The sequence below is a fragment of the Hemitrygon akajei genome, chromosome 30, assembly GCF_048418815.1.
Source record: "Hemitrygon akajei chromosome 30, sHemAka1.3, whole genome shotgun sequence".
Lineage (NCBI taxonomy): Eukaryota > Metazoa > Chordata > Chondrichthyes > Myliobatiformes > Dasyatidae > Hemitrygon > Hemitrygon akajei.
In genome coordinates this window covers 15,501,770-15,518,764 of record NC_133153.1, presented here as the reverse complement: position 1 = coordinate 15,518,764, position 16,995 = coordinate 15,501,770, and the positions used below count along the sequence as shown (strand labels likewise).

At 40.9% G+C, this 16,995-nt stretch overlaps 1 protein-coding gene across 1 annotated transcript in view; it reads right to left on the bottom strand.

Moving 5' to 3' along the window:
- Positions 1 to 16,995, bottom strand: part of LOC140718829 (hepatoma-derived growth factor-related protein 3-like) — a 117,087-nt gene that overhangs the window by 36,864 nt on the left and 63,228 nt on the right. Inside the window, exon 3 of the mRNA XM_073033030.1 lies at positions 10,525 to 10,663. Within this exon, the coding sequence (XP_072889131.1) occupies positions 10,525 to 10,663 (139 nt within the window). The remainder of the gene's footprint in view (positions 1 to 10,524; positions 10,664 to 16,995) is intronic.

Below are 16,995 nucleotides of genomic sequence, written 5' to 3'. Positions count from 1 at the left end.
ATGATCAAAGACTCATCAGTGGATCTGAATGAATACACCAGTTATCACAGACTTATAAAAACAGTCGTAGATGAGTGTGTCCTCACAAAATCATTCAGAGTCTTCCCCAACCAGAAGCCCTGGATGAACCATGAGATCAGCTTCTGCTGAGGGCCAGATCAGTGGCTTTCAGGTCTGGTGACCAAGTAAGATACAAACAGTCCAGCTATGGTCTCTGGAAATGCATCTCATGGGCAAAGTGGCAATTCCAGACTAAACTTGAACCAATGAAGGATGCTCGACAACTGTGGCAGGGCTTGAATGCTATTACCTCTGACAAAGTGAAATCAAACAACATAGGTGGCAACAGGGCTTCACTTCCAGATGAGCTCAATGCCTTCTACGCTAACTCTGATAGTTAAAACATGGAGGAACCTCCTTGAACTCCCACAACCCTCAATGGCCCTGTAATTTCAGTCACATGAATTGACGTGAGAGTATCTTTCAGGAGGGTGAACCCATGGAAATTATCCGGCCCAGCTGCAGTACCTGGCTGAGTACTAAAGATCTTTGCTGATCAACTGGTTGCAGTGTTCACTGACATCTTTACCATCTTCTCACTTTGGCACCTGCTTCAAGAAGACTTGAATCATAATGGTGCTAAAGAAAAATGTGGTAACCTGCTTCAATGAATATCATCCACCAGCACTTATATCCACAGTAGTGAAGTGTTACGAGAGTTTGGTGATGAAACATATTAACTCCAAGCAACTTGGATCCACTCCAACAGGTCTACAGCAGATGCCATTTCATTGGCTCTTTACTCAACCCTGGGGCATCTGGATAGCAAAGGTGCCTACATCAGGATGCTCTTTATCAACTACAGCTCGGCATTCAATACTGTCATCCCTTCAATTCTAATTAATAAGCTTCAAGACCATGGCTTCATAACTCCTTGTTCAATTAGAACCTTGATTTCCCCACTTGCAGACCACAGTCAGTTCGGATTAGCAATAACATCTCCTCCATAATCTCCATCTCTTGAAAACCATCTCATGGGTAAAGTGGCAATTCTGGACTACTCTTGACAGTTGTGGCAGTACTTGAATGCTATCACCTCTTATAAAGTTAAATCAAGCGATATAGGTGACAACAGAGTTTCGCTTCCAGACGAGCTCAATGCCTTCTATGCTCGTTTTGACCATCAAAACATGGAGGAACCTTCACAAACTCCAACATGCCCAGAAGATCCTAAGATTTAAGTCTCTGAGACAGGTGCGAAGAGCCTTCAGGAGGGTGAACCCAAGAAAAGCATCTGGCCCAGGCGGGATTCCTGGCCGAACACTGAAGATCTCTGCTGATCAACTGGTTGGAATAATCACTGAGATCTTTAACCTCTTCCTTTGGCAGTGTCTGATACCCAAATGCTTCAAGCAGGATTCAATTATATCAGTACCCAAGAAGAGTGTGGTGATCTGCCTCAATGACTATCACTCAGTAGTACTTACACCCATACCAAAATCCAATACAGAGTAGTGGATACAGCCCTGTCCAACATGGGTGAAACCCCTCCCCTCATTGAGCACATCTAAATAGAGCATTGTTGCAGGAAACTAGTATTTATCATCAGGGATCCTCACCACCCAGATCATGCTTTTTTTCTCACTGCTGCCATCAGGAAGAAGGTACAGAAGCCTCAGGACTCACACCACCGGGTTCAGGAACAGTTATTATCCCTCAACCATCAGGTCTTGAACCAGTGACAATAATTACACTCAACTTCACTTTCCCCATCACTGAACTGCTCCCATAGAACCATAGAACATTACAGCACAGAAACAGGCCTTTTGGCCCTTCTTGGCTGTGCCGAATCATTTTTCTGCCTAGTCCCACTGACCTGCACCTGGACCGTATCCCTCCATATACCTCTCATCCATGTACCTGTCCAAGTTTTTCTTAAATGTTAGAAGTGAGCCTGCATTCACCACTTCAACTGGCAGCTCATTCCACACTCCCACCACTCTCTGTGTGAAGAAGCTCCCCATAAGGTTCCCTTTAAACTTTTCCCTTTTCACCCTTAATCCATGTCCTCTGGTTTTTTTTCTCCCCTAGCCTCAGTGGAAAAAGCCTGCTTGCATTCACTCTATCTATACCCATCATAATTTTATACACCTCTATCAAATCTCCCCTCATCCTTCTAAGCTCCCACAACCTATCGACCCTTCATCTCATGCTCTTGATATTTATTGCTTAATTATTATTATGTATTTGAACAGTTTGTTGTCTTTGGCACATTGGTTGTTTGTCAGCCCTGTTGGGTGCGGTCTTTCATTGATTCTATTATAGTTCTTTGATTTACTGAGTATGTCCACAAGAAAACGGATCTCAGGGTTTTATATGGTAACATACATGTACTCTGATAATAAATTTACTTTGAACTTTGAAATCATTACGTAATCTTGCATCAATACTGAGTACCAGACTCAAAATAGCTTGCTCCCTATTTGGTCTTTTAAAGAAACTATTCCAAATGCACTCAATGAATTTGTCCTCCAGATACCCTTGCCAATTTCACTTGTCAAATCCAGAAGTTAATTAAAATGGTGCCTGATATTTTTTTCCACCGGAGCTTTATTTATTCGATTTTATTCATTGGAGTGCAGCAGATTAAGAAGTGATCATACAGAGGTGTATTCAGTAATGAGAGGTATAGGTAGGGTGGATGTACACAATCGTTTTCCAACGGTTGGGAGATTAATGACTAAGAGGGCATAGGTCTAGGGTGAGGCTGAAGAGATTTAACAGAAACCTGAGGGATGATATTTCCTCTCAAAGTGTGGCCAGTGCATGAAGAGAACTGCTTGAGGAAATGGTTGAAGAGGGTACATTAACAACATATAAAAGGCACCTGGACAGGTATATGAATAAGAAAGGTTGAGAAAGATCTGGCTAAATCTAGGAAACTATGACTAGCTTAGACAGGAATCTTGTTCAGCATGGATCAGATGGGCTGAAGGGCCTGTTTATGAGCCACATGTCTTTATGAGGATGGCAGTAACTTTCTTCCTTATCACAAATATTAATTGATTCATTATTATCCTTCAGTTTAGTTAATTTAGGAGATAGACACTATTCATACCTCATCCCCACCCAATATGACTCCACATCTTGAGTTAAAGAAAACAAAATAAAAACTGCAGATGCTGGAAATCCGAAATAAAAACAGAAATGCTAGAAACACTCAGCACTTCAGACAGCATCTGCGGAAGGAAATACAGTTCTTTATTTCAGGTCCCAGGCCATTGGTCAAAACTCTGACGAGGTTCCCAGACCTGAAACGTTAGCTACCTCTTCCTCCATCAAATTGCGTGACCTGTTCAGTGCTTCCAGCATTTTCTGTTCTTAATTTTACATCTTGAAGTTCTGAGCTAATATCGTCTTTGCATCACTGAAGTGATTTTGTCATTTTGCTCACAGTGCTCCTCCCATTTTCCTTTCTATGCATCTTCCCGGAAACTAAAATACTCCTAGTCCTAAGTCTTGCAATAACATCTCTGTAATGATAAATTAGATCATAACCATTAATGTCTACTTTGCCTTTGTATTTATTTGATTGAGAATACAATTGAGAGCCTTTAATTTTATCTCATCATTTTTTCTTACTCTAATTGTATTTGCCAATGTACCACTTAAGTTTGTATGATCCACCCTGTCCTTATACAATCAAATCATCAAAAAAGCCTTCACAGCTCTGCATCATCACCTTTTGTTTTTTTTGTTTGCCTTCTAATAATAATTGCTTATGTGAAGGCCTATCCACTATTTCTAGGCGAACTTTTCTCCCTGATGATTTTACCCTCATTTCCCCATGTCGTTGACAAATTAGGCTAAAATTTATACTATGAACAGCCTACCCCTGCGAAGATACTGTCCCATACCTACTGTATTCCTCATTCACTTTCAAAGATAGTCATCCATTATTTTCCAAAAGGTTTACTTCATCTTTTTCCTTGAAGACTGATGTAAGATATGTGTTTACTTCCTCCAATAATTTTTTTAAATCATTTTTCCTATATCAGTTAGTAAGGCACACACATTAACTTAAGCATTTTACATATCTGCAATAGCTCATACAAACTTTTTTTGGTGTTTTGTTAGCTTTCTTGTTTTTGAATTCCATTTGGTGTCTCCCTCCACAGAGGCTTTTTGGAGAGATATACTGTACATCTTTCTTGTAAGATATGTAATAATTCTTTACATGTTATCTATTGTTTGTTTTCTATCCCACCCCAGTTTAACACAGCCAACTCGTGCTTCATTCAGATTTAAAATCCAGGTTTCTGATTCCACTGAATCTTATTTAACTTTCATGTTGTGATCGCTGTTCCCTGAAGGCCTCTTAACTACCAGATCATTAATTAATCACTTTTCATTACGCAACATGAGATCCAAAATAGTCCATTGCCTTGCTGATTCATCGACAGACTGATCTAGAAAACTCCTTTATAAACTCCTTCCATTCACATTCATCACAATCACATTTAGTTTGACTTTCTGAGTCTGAAGTTCCCATGATTAAGTACTGTCCATGCTGTTTCATTTCTTGGGAGTACATAGCGAGTGAGGCAACATTGAGAGAGACTGGGAGATATAGATGGTGAGAGATAGAGACAGAAACAGAAAGAGAGAATTGAAAATGAGTCAATTCTAATGTAAGTTTATCAATCTGGAACATTAAGGTTTTGCCTGGCTGACACTGCTGGCTATTTCTGTTGTTTTTTTTTCACATTTTAGCTATGATTTCCATGATGCATTACATTACCATTTCAGTTTGGGGCTTCGGTACGCTCTCATCAATGCCATCTTCCCCTTATCTTTTCCTCGTTCCACCAAAATTGACTCCTCCATTTTCTGAGAAAAGATCCTTCCACTCTGCTACCTTTATCCCATTCTTTAGTAAAGGGTTATGCTGCCTCCTTCTCCGTTATGCTTAACTCTTAAGTATCTTGCAATATTTAATTCTCAAACTTGTTCACTGTGCAAACACATTTCTGTGGTGGCTAATAAGTTAAGTTACTGATTTTTATTTATGTGAATCTTGTTTGGAATTTTTCATGCTTTCAGATAAAGAATCTTCAACTTTGTTTTTGAACTATATTTCCATCTCTGACTCCAATTAGAGGTTAATCCTTATATTTAACTGCTCTCTTCTTTCCTGACAAATTCTGGTTATTATTGACAATCTTGTTACTCTGCATAATTCCTTAGTTCTTTCTCTTCCACTTTCTAAATTTCCCCTCACTAGAACCCTGCAACATTAGTCATGTGATGTGCTCAGACACTGGTTCCAATCCAATTCAGATTAAGCTCGTTCTAACAGGGCAGCTTCATCACTCCCCAGGACTGTTGCCAGCATCCCACAAACTGAAACCTGCACCAGTCTTTGAGCCACCCATTTACTCCTCCAGTCTTATTCCATGCTAATTTGTGAATGATTTGGGTAATAATCCAGTGATTATCATCTTTGCATTTCTGGACCTGAAATCATAATATTGGTTCTGCAATATTTCCCTATCCTATTTTTACTCATTCTCCACTAAGATCTTCGCCAGCCCTCATCGGGATTCTCAGCATTCTCTTTCATAACTATAACTCACAGATCCAGTTTTATCCCCACTCTTTCTTTCTTTCATCTGACCTCATTCTATTTGCATCTACTCTAGACAGATGATTCGCAATTACAGCGCTTAACCTCCATCTCACAGCCAGTAATATGGTTATTTGCATCAAACTCTTCCTTGGCTCCATCACATCCCATACATTCTACTTGTTCCCTTTGCCTTACCCTCCTTGAGAACTGAAAACAGCTCACGCTCTGACCTATTCCTGGTTCGGATGTAAAGTTGTCACTCTGAATCGTTAATACTTTCTCTCTCTACAGATGCTGTTTTCAGCATATTCTGCTTTTACTTCCAATTTACACCTAGTTTTTTTAAAAAACATTTTGTTTATTGTGCTTTTAGTTGGCTAGGCCAACACTAATTTTGAATGAACTTACATGAATTAACCAGCTCTTGCTGATGACCCAGTTATATGGGAGAGTAAAGACTACTTGTCAACCACTTCATATCAGTGCAATTTAAGAGTACAGGTTGAGAGAACTTTAGTATAAGTCTAAACAGGTAAGTGATTCAATTAAAAATAAAAATCACCCCATGACTCACTGAAGTCCACAGTCTCTGGATACTACACTAAGGGTACTGTGAAAAAAAAATGCAAAAAATCATTTTTATTATCCACTCTCCTCTCCTGTCAGATTCTATCTTCCCCAGCCCTTGACCTTTCCCTCCCACCTGGCTTCACCTCTCATCTTCCAGCTAGCCTCTTTCCCCTCCCTCCACCTTTTTCGTCTGCATTCTTCCCAGTTGTGAAGAAGGGTCTCCGCCTGAAATGTTGACTTCTTCCTCTTTTCCACAGAGACTGCCTGACTTACTGAGTTCCTCCAACATTTTGTGTGTGTTGCTCAGTATATTTTAAAACCAGTATAGTGTGCATTTTGGGGAATTTCCAGGTGCTAGTCTTCCAATGCATTTGGAGTGCTTCTGCTTCCAGCCAGTTTTGGTTAGAAATTTGAGACGCAGCGTTAATGATGCATTGTGTAGCACATTTTACAATAGCACACAGTGTTGTGATTGGTATTTTCAGGAGCTACACACAAGTATTAACTAATGTATGTTAGAGTTGGCTGATTCAGCAAATACGAGCCTTACGATCAAGAGAGCAACAAGGTGTGGATTAGTGAGTTGTAGAATATATTTGCAATGGGGAAAAGTTCCTCTGTTCAGGACATTGACCACAGCAGGTGTATAAATAGGGCCCACAGGATCATCAGGGACTCCAGCCACCCCAACCACAAACTGTTTCAGCTGCTACCGTCTGGCAAAGCCTACCACAGCATTAAGGCCAGGACCAACAGGCTCCGGGACAACATCTTTCAGATTAATCAATACACATTGATCTGATTGCATATCTGACTGTACACTATTGATCTGATTGTGTACCTGACTGTACATACATGTATGCAAAACAATTCTGTATACAACTTTAATGTTTGGGTAATATCCTCTCACATTTCCCGTCTTGTTGCTCGTACATTGCGATGGAGATGCAACATAAGGATTTTTACTCCCTTGGATGTAATAAGTAAATAAATGCCAAGTATCAAATGCATATCTATAGTCGTCTCACTTAACAGACCTTAGACATTTGTTTGGTAAGTTAAGTTCTTGTCCAGTTGCTTCATAAAGGTGAGAGTACCTGTTTCCACCACCTTTCCATTCAGCCACTCGTTGGGTGAAAAATGTTTTCCTCAGGTCCCCTATAAACACCTTACTCCTCCTCTTAAACCTATGTCCTTTAGCATTAGATACATCTGCCAAGAGGAGGTAGTTTTTTTTAAAATATCTACTCTAGCTATGCCTCTCATGAAGTACTTATCACTTTCAGGTGCCCACTCTGTTCCAAGGAAAACAAAACCAGTCAGTCTCGTCACCTAACTAAAACATTTCATCTCATGCCACATGCTGGTAGATCTCTCCCACACCCTTTCCAGTGCAACCATGCCCATCCTGGAGTGTATAGAGCACAGCCACACATAACCAAAATTGTACAATCTTATAAATCTATGATCAAAGCAATTCCCTAAAAAGTTGTACCAAAACCTTCATGCTCTTATGCACTGGCTAATAAAGGCAACAATCCCTACTACCTTTTTCACTATGCTATCTATCATTTCTGCCACCTTCAGGGATGTTTGGACTTGGATCTAAAATATCTGCACAAGGTACCTGTATTTAAAAAAGGCGATCAGTGGATTTTGATATGGATATAATTACCATTGATTGAAAGTAGTTATCAATAAAACTAATCAAATAAAATGACAAACTTCATGGGTATTTTGGAAATGTATGAGTATACTTTTCCTAAGCCGGTACTTTCAGGTTAAGATGGTGCTACTGAAGACGTGACAGCTTACTGGTAGTTCTAAAGCAAAGGAGTTTGATTAAAACCATTAATAACACTTTTTTTGAAGTAAATTGTGGTAAACTATCACTGCAAGCAATGAATAGGCGAGTGGAGGCACAGCGAAGTAGTGGGATGTGTGCTGCAAAACCAACGCACTTGGAGTTGGAGCCACGCTGGTTGGAGTGAATGGTTCGGAGGGGACAAGACAGGACAGAGGAGTTGTAATGTCCATGCAACTAACCCAGGTACAAGGGCCGATCACTTTAAACACCAGGCCAAATTGGAGAGGTCGAGAATGGCTTCTTTGGCAGCAAAATCCAGATTCAAAGAGAATTGACGGACAGCTTGTTCAAGGCCTGGAGCAGGCCCAGTTACAATCCGCTATTTTATTGACTGGAAAAGCAGGGTGCCAAAAGTTGAATGAGGTTGGATCGCTCTGGGCGCAGAGCTGATGTGGAGAAGTTGAGAACGGCTCCTTCAGCAGTGAAATTTAGGTCTGGAGCAATTTGTTGGTGGCAGGGCTTGGGTCTTAGTGCGAGGTTCAGACATTTTAAACGTTGGCCCAGATAGCCTGGGGGGTTTCTCCCTCGGCAATGCTCAGGCTGCGAGACTGCCCCCAGCTGCTGTGCTTTGTGTCTGGTGAACTTGGTTGCGATTTGCAGCACTAACATGATGAACTGAGTAGCTAGGCTTTGGGCCTACTCTGGGGATTTGGATCTGACGACTCAATTTAGTTCAGAATGTTGTTGTCGCTCACTTCTATTGTTTATGGTTTGTTTTGTGTTTTTTTTTCCTCTTTTCTGTGGGCATTGGGCAATGGGTCTAATTTTTAAAATTGAGTTCTTTTGGGTTCCTTGCTTTGCGACTGCCTGTGAGCAAACAAAGCTCAAGGTTGTATAATTTATACATTCTTTGATAATAAATGCGCTTTGAAACTTTGCTTTAGAGTTCTGCGTATAGCTTTGGTCACTTTGTTAGCTAAACTGGAGAGCGTGCAGAAAAGATCTATGAGGATGTTGCCAAGTGTAGAGGGAGAGGTGAGCCAAGGTAGATCTTTATTCCTTATAGCATTTAAGAATTAGGGGTGATCTTAAATTTACAAAACCACGAGGAGCACAAACAAGATGGACGGTAGCATTCGCTTCCCCAAGGTTGGAGAGACCAGAACAACAAGGAATAGATTTAAGGTGAGAGGGGTACGATTTAAAGAGAATTTGAGGGGGCAACTTATTCAGAGGTTGGTGAATAATGTGAACAAGGTGCCAGAGGAAGTGGTTTAAGCAGGTACAATAATATAATTTAAAAAGCACTTGGAATAGGTAAATACAGAGATAGGACTTGGGGCTTAGATCAGGGGTTCCCAAGGGTCCACAGACCCCACAGTTAATGGTTGGGAACACCTGGCTTAGCGGGATAAGGGCCATACACAGGAAATTGTGACTAGATGGGTGGTCACGATGATCGGTGTGGATGTTAGGCCAAATGGCCCATATTTGTGCTGCATTGCTCGATGATGTTATAATGTATGAGACCACAAAAGGCATATCATGTGCATCTTTGGGTATTGTATATTTAAAAGTACATTGACACATTGGAGAAGATCAGGGGCTTAATTCCCCACACGGTCATTAAATTATAAAACAAGATTTCCTGAATTGAACTTATTCATCTGAAAAATTGTAAACTGAAGGGGTTCAAAACCCATCTCTTTAAAAGGTAGAAATAATATAGGTATGGGCAGGTTATTTAATGTAGACTGTGATGCAAGACAAGGAAAATACATGACAAAACTACAAGCCTGAAATTAGGTTAACAATCTGAAGGAATGTTATTCTCACTCAGTCACTCTGATTCAGAGTCCCATTAAAAGGTAAATGTATGATTTAGCTAATCTCTTATAAATTTCTGCATGAGTTTCTAAATGAGTTGTCTACAGATTACAGGTTAAGTGAAGAAACCGATGATCAGATTCACTGTAATTCACTGTGGTAATAGGTCAGCAAAATTAATTTGTATTAAAACTAATCAAAACCCGAGTGTTAATTCATAAACAGAGAATATTTACCACAGAATTTCAGCACAAACTTTCATAGAACTCTTCCCTTTTGTGAGTTAGTCAACTAATTCCTCTAAGATCTGAAATAGACAGGGTAGATGCTTAAGAGGGAAAATAGTGTTGGTTTATCTTAAAAGAAGAGACCCATTTTGCTGAATGACATTAAGCTTCCAATTTCATGAGTTTTACCGATTTCATTGCTGGTAAAACAGCACATTTTCAATGGGAATGCAGCACTGGTAACTATGTCACTGATTATACACAGTTGTAAATCATGGCAAATAGTAAAGTTTAACTACCAGTTTACAAACACAAGCAGGCATGTCGTGAAATATGTGCTAACTGTTCCTTGTTGCACATATAGCAATTATATAAAAGTCTTTAAAAATGCTGATATAAAGTGAATTTTTGTTGGCCTAACATATTATTACTAAAATACTAAAGCATCCACGAACAGTCCTTACCTGATATCCTGTGAACTTGACACCAGGATTGTTTTCAATCTCCCACAGACCTTCATTGAAGCCTTTTCGCTTGTTAGACTTTCCAAATTTTTCTTTATATTCTTGGTATGGTAAAAGGTCTTTTGGTCCCAGAAAGGCACTAGAATAGAAAACTCAATTACTGATCTCAAATGAGTTTCTCCGAGCTTCGTGGGTTAAATACAGTACACATCAGAACACTATGATGACTCTCTATTCCTCTCCACAGATGCTGCCTGGCTCCTGATAGCCTCCTGAATTTCATGTGTTGCTCTGGATTTCCAGCATCTGCAGAAACTCAGTTGTTTGCTGATGACTGATCTTACTTATTATCTTCAGGTTGAACTACTGTAAGCCCATAGACCAATTCTCTGCCATTTCTTTGAAGTTCTATGATTGAGTTTTGTGGGAGACTTGACAGAGTGAGTGGTCTAAAGGGGTAGCAACATATTCCATTTCTATAATACATGGGTGATACAGGATGGTACAACAGCAGCTGAATTTATAGAGATTGGGGTACCTAGCCAGACCAAAGAACGTTGGAGCTGAATTTCTGTCCTTATGTCAACACTGAAGATGGGCCGTGTTTGGTTTGCAATAGACAGTAGCAAGAATGATGGTCCAAATTCAAAATAAAAGGGTGACATTGCTTCCAGGAGGAACGTAAGCAGCTGTTTTTGATTAAACCAGTCTAAGTGAAGGGTTTCAACCTAAAATATCAACTGTCAATTTCTCTCCCACTGAGTTCAATTTATTGCCTGAGAATTTTAATATAATTTTAGATTTTTTTAATATAGTTGCTGCCTCATTCGTTACAGATTAACTCCAGTACTTTTTGAGTTAAGTTTTAATTTTCATTTTGTGTGGCAGTGCTTCTTTGGTGTGAGATATATAATAAATAACATTTTTGCAAATTTTTTTGTGTGTTCCAAGTAGGGTGTATTCTAGTTAATTGGGACACATCAGGACCAGTACATTTTGGCCCAATTAAACGGCTCTCCCAATGAGCTGAAGTTTCATGGGAATAGTTAAAATAGGTTTTAAAAAAAAGACAAACAACCATTTAACTAAGTAACAAACTATGTGCTTAAATGAAATACAGAACAAATTAGAACACTACTACAGTACTATAAGCTGGCTGGTGGCGTAGCGGCATCAGTGCTGGACTTCGGGGTTCGAATCCGGCCGGCTCCCTTGCACGCTTTCCATCCGTGCTGGGTTAAGAGCTGGTGATCTCTTAAAAAAAAAACCTCACCCGGCAGAAGGCAATGGCCAACCACTGCTATAACTTGCCACATAAATGATTTCTCAATATGTCAGAACGGCGTGGAGGGAAATCATCCGCCAAATGGAAATTCCAGATGCGACCTACCGACGACGGCAGTACTATAAAACTGCATATTAGTTCCTGATAGTTATTGATGGGGTGTCTAGAGAGGTTTAGTACCACTGGTGTTGCGTCCACTCTTGGACAGCTCACTTCACTTTGAGTCCCACTTGGAGCTCTCACCTGTGGCTCCAAGTAACTGCATGCAACAGCGGCCACACCACAGTACAATACTTCAACAGGCGGGCTGAACCAGGTGAGGGTAGCCAGTGGGCCTCACGCCCCGGTGAGAGAGGGGCATGCCTGTAACTAGGCGGATGGGGCAGATGAGACTTACAGTGAGATCCAACGGCCAGGAAGGTGGTTCTGCAACGTGACGTGGAGAGCGAAGGGCTTGACAAGGCACAGAGGATGTCACGGTCATCCACTGCAACCAAGGAAGACCCCAGTTTGTAGCAACCACTTGTACCACTGGACCCAGACGTCTGAAGTCCATTGAGTGGAAGTGCCCCTGTGTAATGGCTTTTCCACTTTAAAGACTCTCACACGCAGGTCTCCCATCATTGTTGGATACGACAGACAACCAGCAACAGCTCTCAACCAGGCATTCATCGAGAGTTCACTGCCGAGTTCTCTTGATTAACTGAACAAAATCAGCGCGGACCCCTAATGCAGACATAGACTGCCTTCATACAATGCTTTCAACGACAGTATTCTCCAAACCTTCATTTTCATTGTAGCATTACTATCACCCCCTCAAAATTAATCAAGAAGCTTCAAGACCTCAATTTCCTCACTTGCACCGTGTGCTTAGCCCCCTGCTCTATTTGCTTTACACATCACTGTGTGGCTAAACACAGCTCCAATCCGTTATAGAGGGATCAGAAGTGGAGAGAGTGAGCAGTTTCAAGTTCCTGGGTGTCCAGATCTCTGAGGATTTTACCTGGTCCCAACGTATCGATGCAGTTATAAAGAAGGCAAGACAGTGGCTATACTTTATTAGGAGTTTGAAGAGATATGACATGTCAACAAATAAACTCAAAAACTTCTACAGATGTACCGTGGAAAGCATTCTAACAGGCTGCATCACTGTCTTGTATGCAGGGGCTACTGCACAGGACCGAAAGAAGCTGCAGAGGGTTGTAAATCTAGTCAGCTTCATTTTGGGTACTAGCCTACAAAGTACCCAGGTCATCTTCAGGGAGTGGTGTCTCAGAAAGACAGCGTCCATTATGAAGGACCTCCAGCACCCAGAGCATGCCCTTTTCTCTCTGTTACCATCAGGTAGGAGGTACAGAACCCTGAAGGCACACACTCAGCGATTCAGGAACAGCTTCTTCCCCACTGCCACTCAATTCCTAAAGGACATTGAATCCTTGGACACTCTCTCACTTTTAAAAAATATACAGTATTTCTGTTTTAGCATGTTATTTTAAAAATCTATTCAATATACGTAACTCATTGACTTGTTTATTTATTATTATTTTTATTTTATTTATGATGGCAGAATATAGCATTAATGGTAAGACTCTTGGCAGGGTGGAAGATCAGAGAGATCTTGGGGTCTGAGTTCAAGGACACTCAAGGCTACTGCGCAGATTGACTCTGTGGTTAAGAAGGCATACGGTGCATCAGCCTTCATCAATCGTGGGATTAGTTTAAGAGTCGAGAGGTAATGTTGCAGCTACATAGGACCCTGGTCAGACCCCTCTTGGAGTACTGTGCTCAATTCTGTTCGCCTCGCTACAGGAAGGACGTGGAAACCATAGAAAGGGTGCAGAGGAGATTTACAAGGATATTGCCTGGATTGGGGAGCGTGCCCTGTGAGAATAGGTTGAGTGAACTCAGCCTTTTCTCCTTGGAGCAACGGAGGATGAGAGGTGACCTGATAGAGGTGTATAAGATAATGAGAGCCATTGATCGTGTGGATAGTCAGAGGCTTTTTCCCAGGGCTGAAATGGCTAGCACGAGAGGGCATAATTTTATTGTATTTGGAAGCAGGTACAAAGGAGGTGTCAAGAGTAAGTTTTTTAATGCAGAGAGTGGTGAGTGTGTGGAATGGGCTGCCAGCGGTGGTGGTGGAGGCAGAGGCGATAGGGTCTTTTAAGAGACTCCTGGATAGGTACATAGGTACAAAATAGAGGGCTATGGGTAAGCCTAGGTAGTTCTAAGGTAAGGACATGTTCGGCACAGCTTTGTGGGCCTAAGGGCCTGTATTGTGTTATAGGTTTTCTATGTTTCTATTACTATTATCTCTGCAAGATTAAGTATTACATTGAACTGCTGCTGCTAAGTTAACAAATTTCACATCACATGCCAGTGATAATAAACCTGATTCTGACTTTGATTCTGATTTAAGTTTGATGACGAATCAGCATATAGGAGTGAGATTGAAAATACGGCTGAGTGGTGTCACAACGTGATGATGATGACATCGACTCAGGCCTGAGAGGCCAGTGTCTTACAAGGCGCGGAACGAAAGACTGTGGCGCGCCACTCCTCACACAGACATTTCGCAGTATTTTCCTTTATTTTACGAGGTCGAGTTGCGGGCTCAACACTCAACCCGGCACGGATGGAAGGCGTACTCGGGATCGGCCCGACCGGATTCGAACCCGGGAACCTCCGTTCCGGAGTCCAGCGCTAATGTCACCGCGCCACCAGCCGAGCTGGTAACAACAATAATCTCTTACTCAATGTCAGCAAGACCAGGGAGATGATTGTTGACTTCAGGAGGAGGAAACATGATCCAGTCCTCATCAGGGGACCGGAGTTGGAGGGAGTCAACAATTTTAAATTCCTCGCTGTCATCATCTCAGAGGACCTGTCTTGGGCCTAGCACCTAAGTGCAATTACAAAGAAAGCATGGCAGCACCTCTACTTCCTTAGGACTTGGCGAAGATTCAACATGACATCTAAGATTTTGACAAATTTCTATGGATGTGTGGTGGAGAATATATTGACCGGCTGCATCGCAGCCTGGTGTGGAAACACCAATGCCCTTAAATGGAAGATCCTACTAAAAGTAGTGGATTTGGTCCAGTCGATCATGGATAAAGATCTCCCCACCACGGAGCGCTGCTGCAGGAAAGCAGCATCCATCAGTATAGAAGGTCTGCACTATTGTAACTGGGCAACCCGGAAGTGGCAAAGTGACAGATGAGAGCTTCAGTGCATGTAACTCACTGTTTCGCATTTGCAGAGGAGGTAGGCTGTATTGCAGAAGTTGTTAGGCGACATATTATGCATAAAATCATCTGCTGGAGATCTAAAAGTAACTCACAGCTATTTAAACAAATTGGGATAGACGTTATTGTAAGCAATTTTCCTACAGTCATTTTAATAGGCATTAACTGATTCAGAATAAATGGTCTAACATTTCCCTTAATGTAATAAACAGAGAGAAATTTCAATAAAGAGCTGTTCATTAATATTGTATCTAGCCAGTTATAGACTTTGTAGTTTACAAATTCCATTTATTGCCTGAAAATTTTAATTAAATTTTACAGTTCATCTTTTGTAGTTACTGTCTCATTCTTTATGCATTAAATCAATGCCCCATCTTAAGTAAGATATCTCTATATTGAACTAGCCTTGATGATAATTTTCCTATAATGGACTTCTGTCCGACTTTGGAAGATACATGGTGTTTTCTATTTCTTCTCTCAGAAACCATTGCTTTGTTCTGATCCTCAGTTCCACAGGATTCAGCCAACACTTAGACACACTACAAGCTATTGGGTCTTCACAGCCTGGCAACAGATTATCAGGACACTGGACCAGACATTGTCAACAGCCATACTTCAACTGGAATCAAGAAGAATAAATGAGAGAGGTAATTGTGGCCTACTTTTTTTTCTCCCCTGACCCTTTTGGTATAGGGCCCATTTCCAGCTATAGCAATCCCAGCCCTGCCAGTTCAGTTAACCTATGATAGGAGATCAAAGCAGTACATTTGATCATTCATTAAATGAATTGATTCAATGATACAATCTAATACTTTAAAACAATACATTAATAACTAAAAAGGAGATTCACACACACAACTGGAACATTCAATCCCTTTTTAAATGGGGCATTAATTTACTTGTATTAAGCAGTTTACACTGCCTTACAATGAAGGAAATATAACTTTATCTTGACATTCTAAGAATTTGTATACTTAAATATGTTAGTGATTCAAGGTTAGGCCTGAAGACAAGGGCATTATCACTATGGACATGACACTCACTGAAGATTCTCTTAGCCATTCATTATTCCACAAACGTTTAATTACTTGCCATTGCGGTATGAAAATCAGCACTTCACACAATATATTTTAGGAAGAAGGTTAGATTTTGTTGCTGAACTCTTTCCAGCATCTGTTCTGAGTTTAATAGCAGAAGAGGAAGAGATTGTTTTAAACAGAATTTTAACTATTTGAGGACTGAAATAGAATTTCAGCAATAAAGGACAGCTCAAATTGGTTTATACTGTCAGGAGTTTGTGAATAAAACATGCAAGAGTCGTTTTATGTGCTTAATAAAAGCAGCAGTCCTTTACTTTCAATATGACCGTTATTACGCCAGACACCATCTCTTAAACTGATCTCAACAACTCGATGACAATGTTTGTGAATTATGTGGAACAGGTTCTATTATGAATAATATGCATCATCTGTCACCCATTATGTTACCCTAATCGCAGCCTCCCCTACCCTCCAGGATCTGCCAAAACTGGCATTGTGAGTCTGTCTGGAGCTCATAGCAGCCGCCCGGCTCAGGGCTTATGTGTGGTGGTTTGAGAACTAGCAGGTGCCTCTAGCTTGATTAGGGTCATGTTGTGATACACAGAATACGGCAGTGGAACCATCCAGGTCTTGGTGGACTGGCATCAGGCGATCTACAAAAGTGCATTCATGTTTAACCTTCCTGTCTACAATAAAGGTCTTTTTGCCCTGTTCCAAAATGCAGAACGGACCATTGTAAGGGAGCTAAATGTGCATCACGGTGGATAAAAACAAACGAGGTAGAATGTAGGTCAATTGGAACCCAAGAGTGCTGTAATGTCATGATGGGAGGTAGGAATAGGTGTAAAAGAATTGAGTTTACTATGGAGGACTGAACGCTGCTGAGATGCTGACCAGA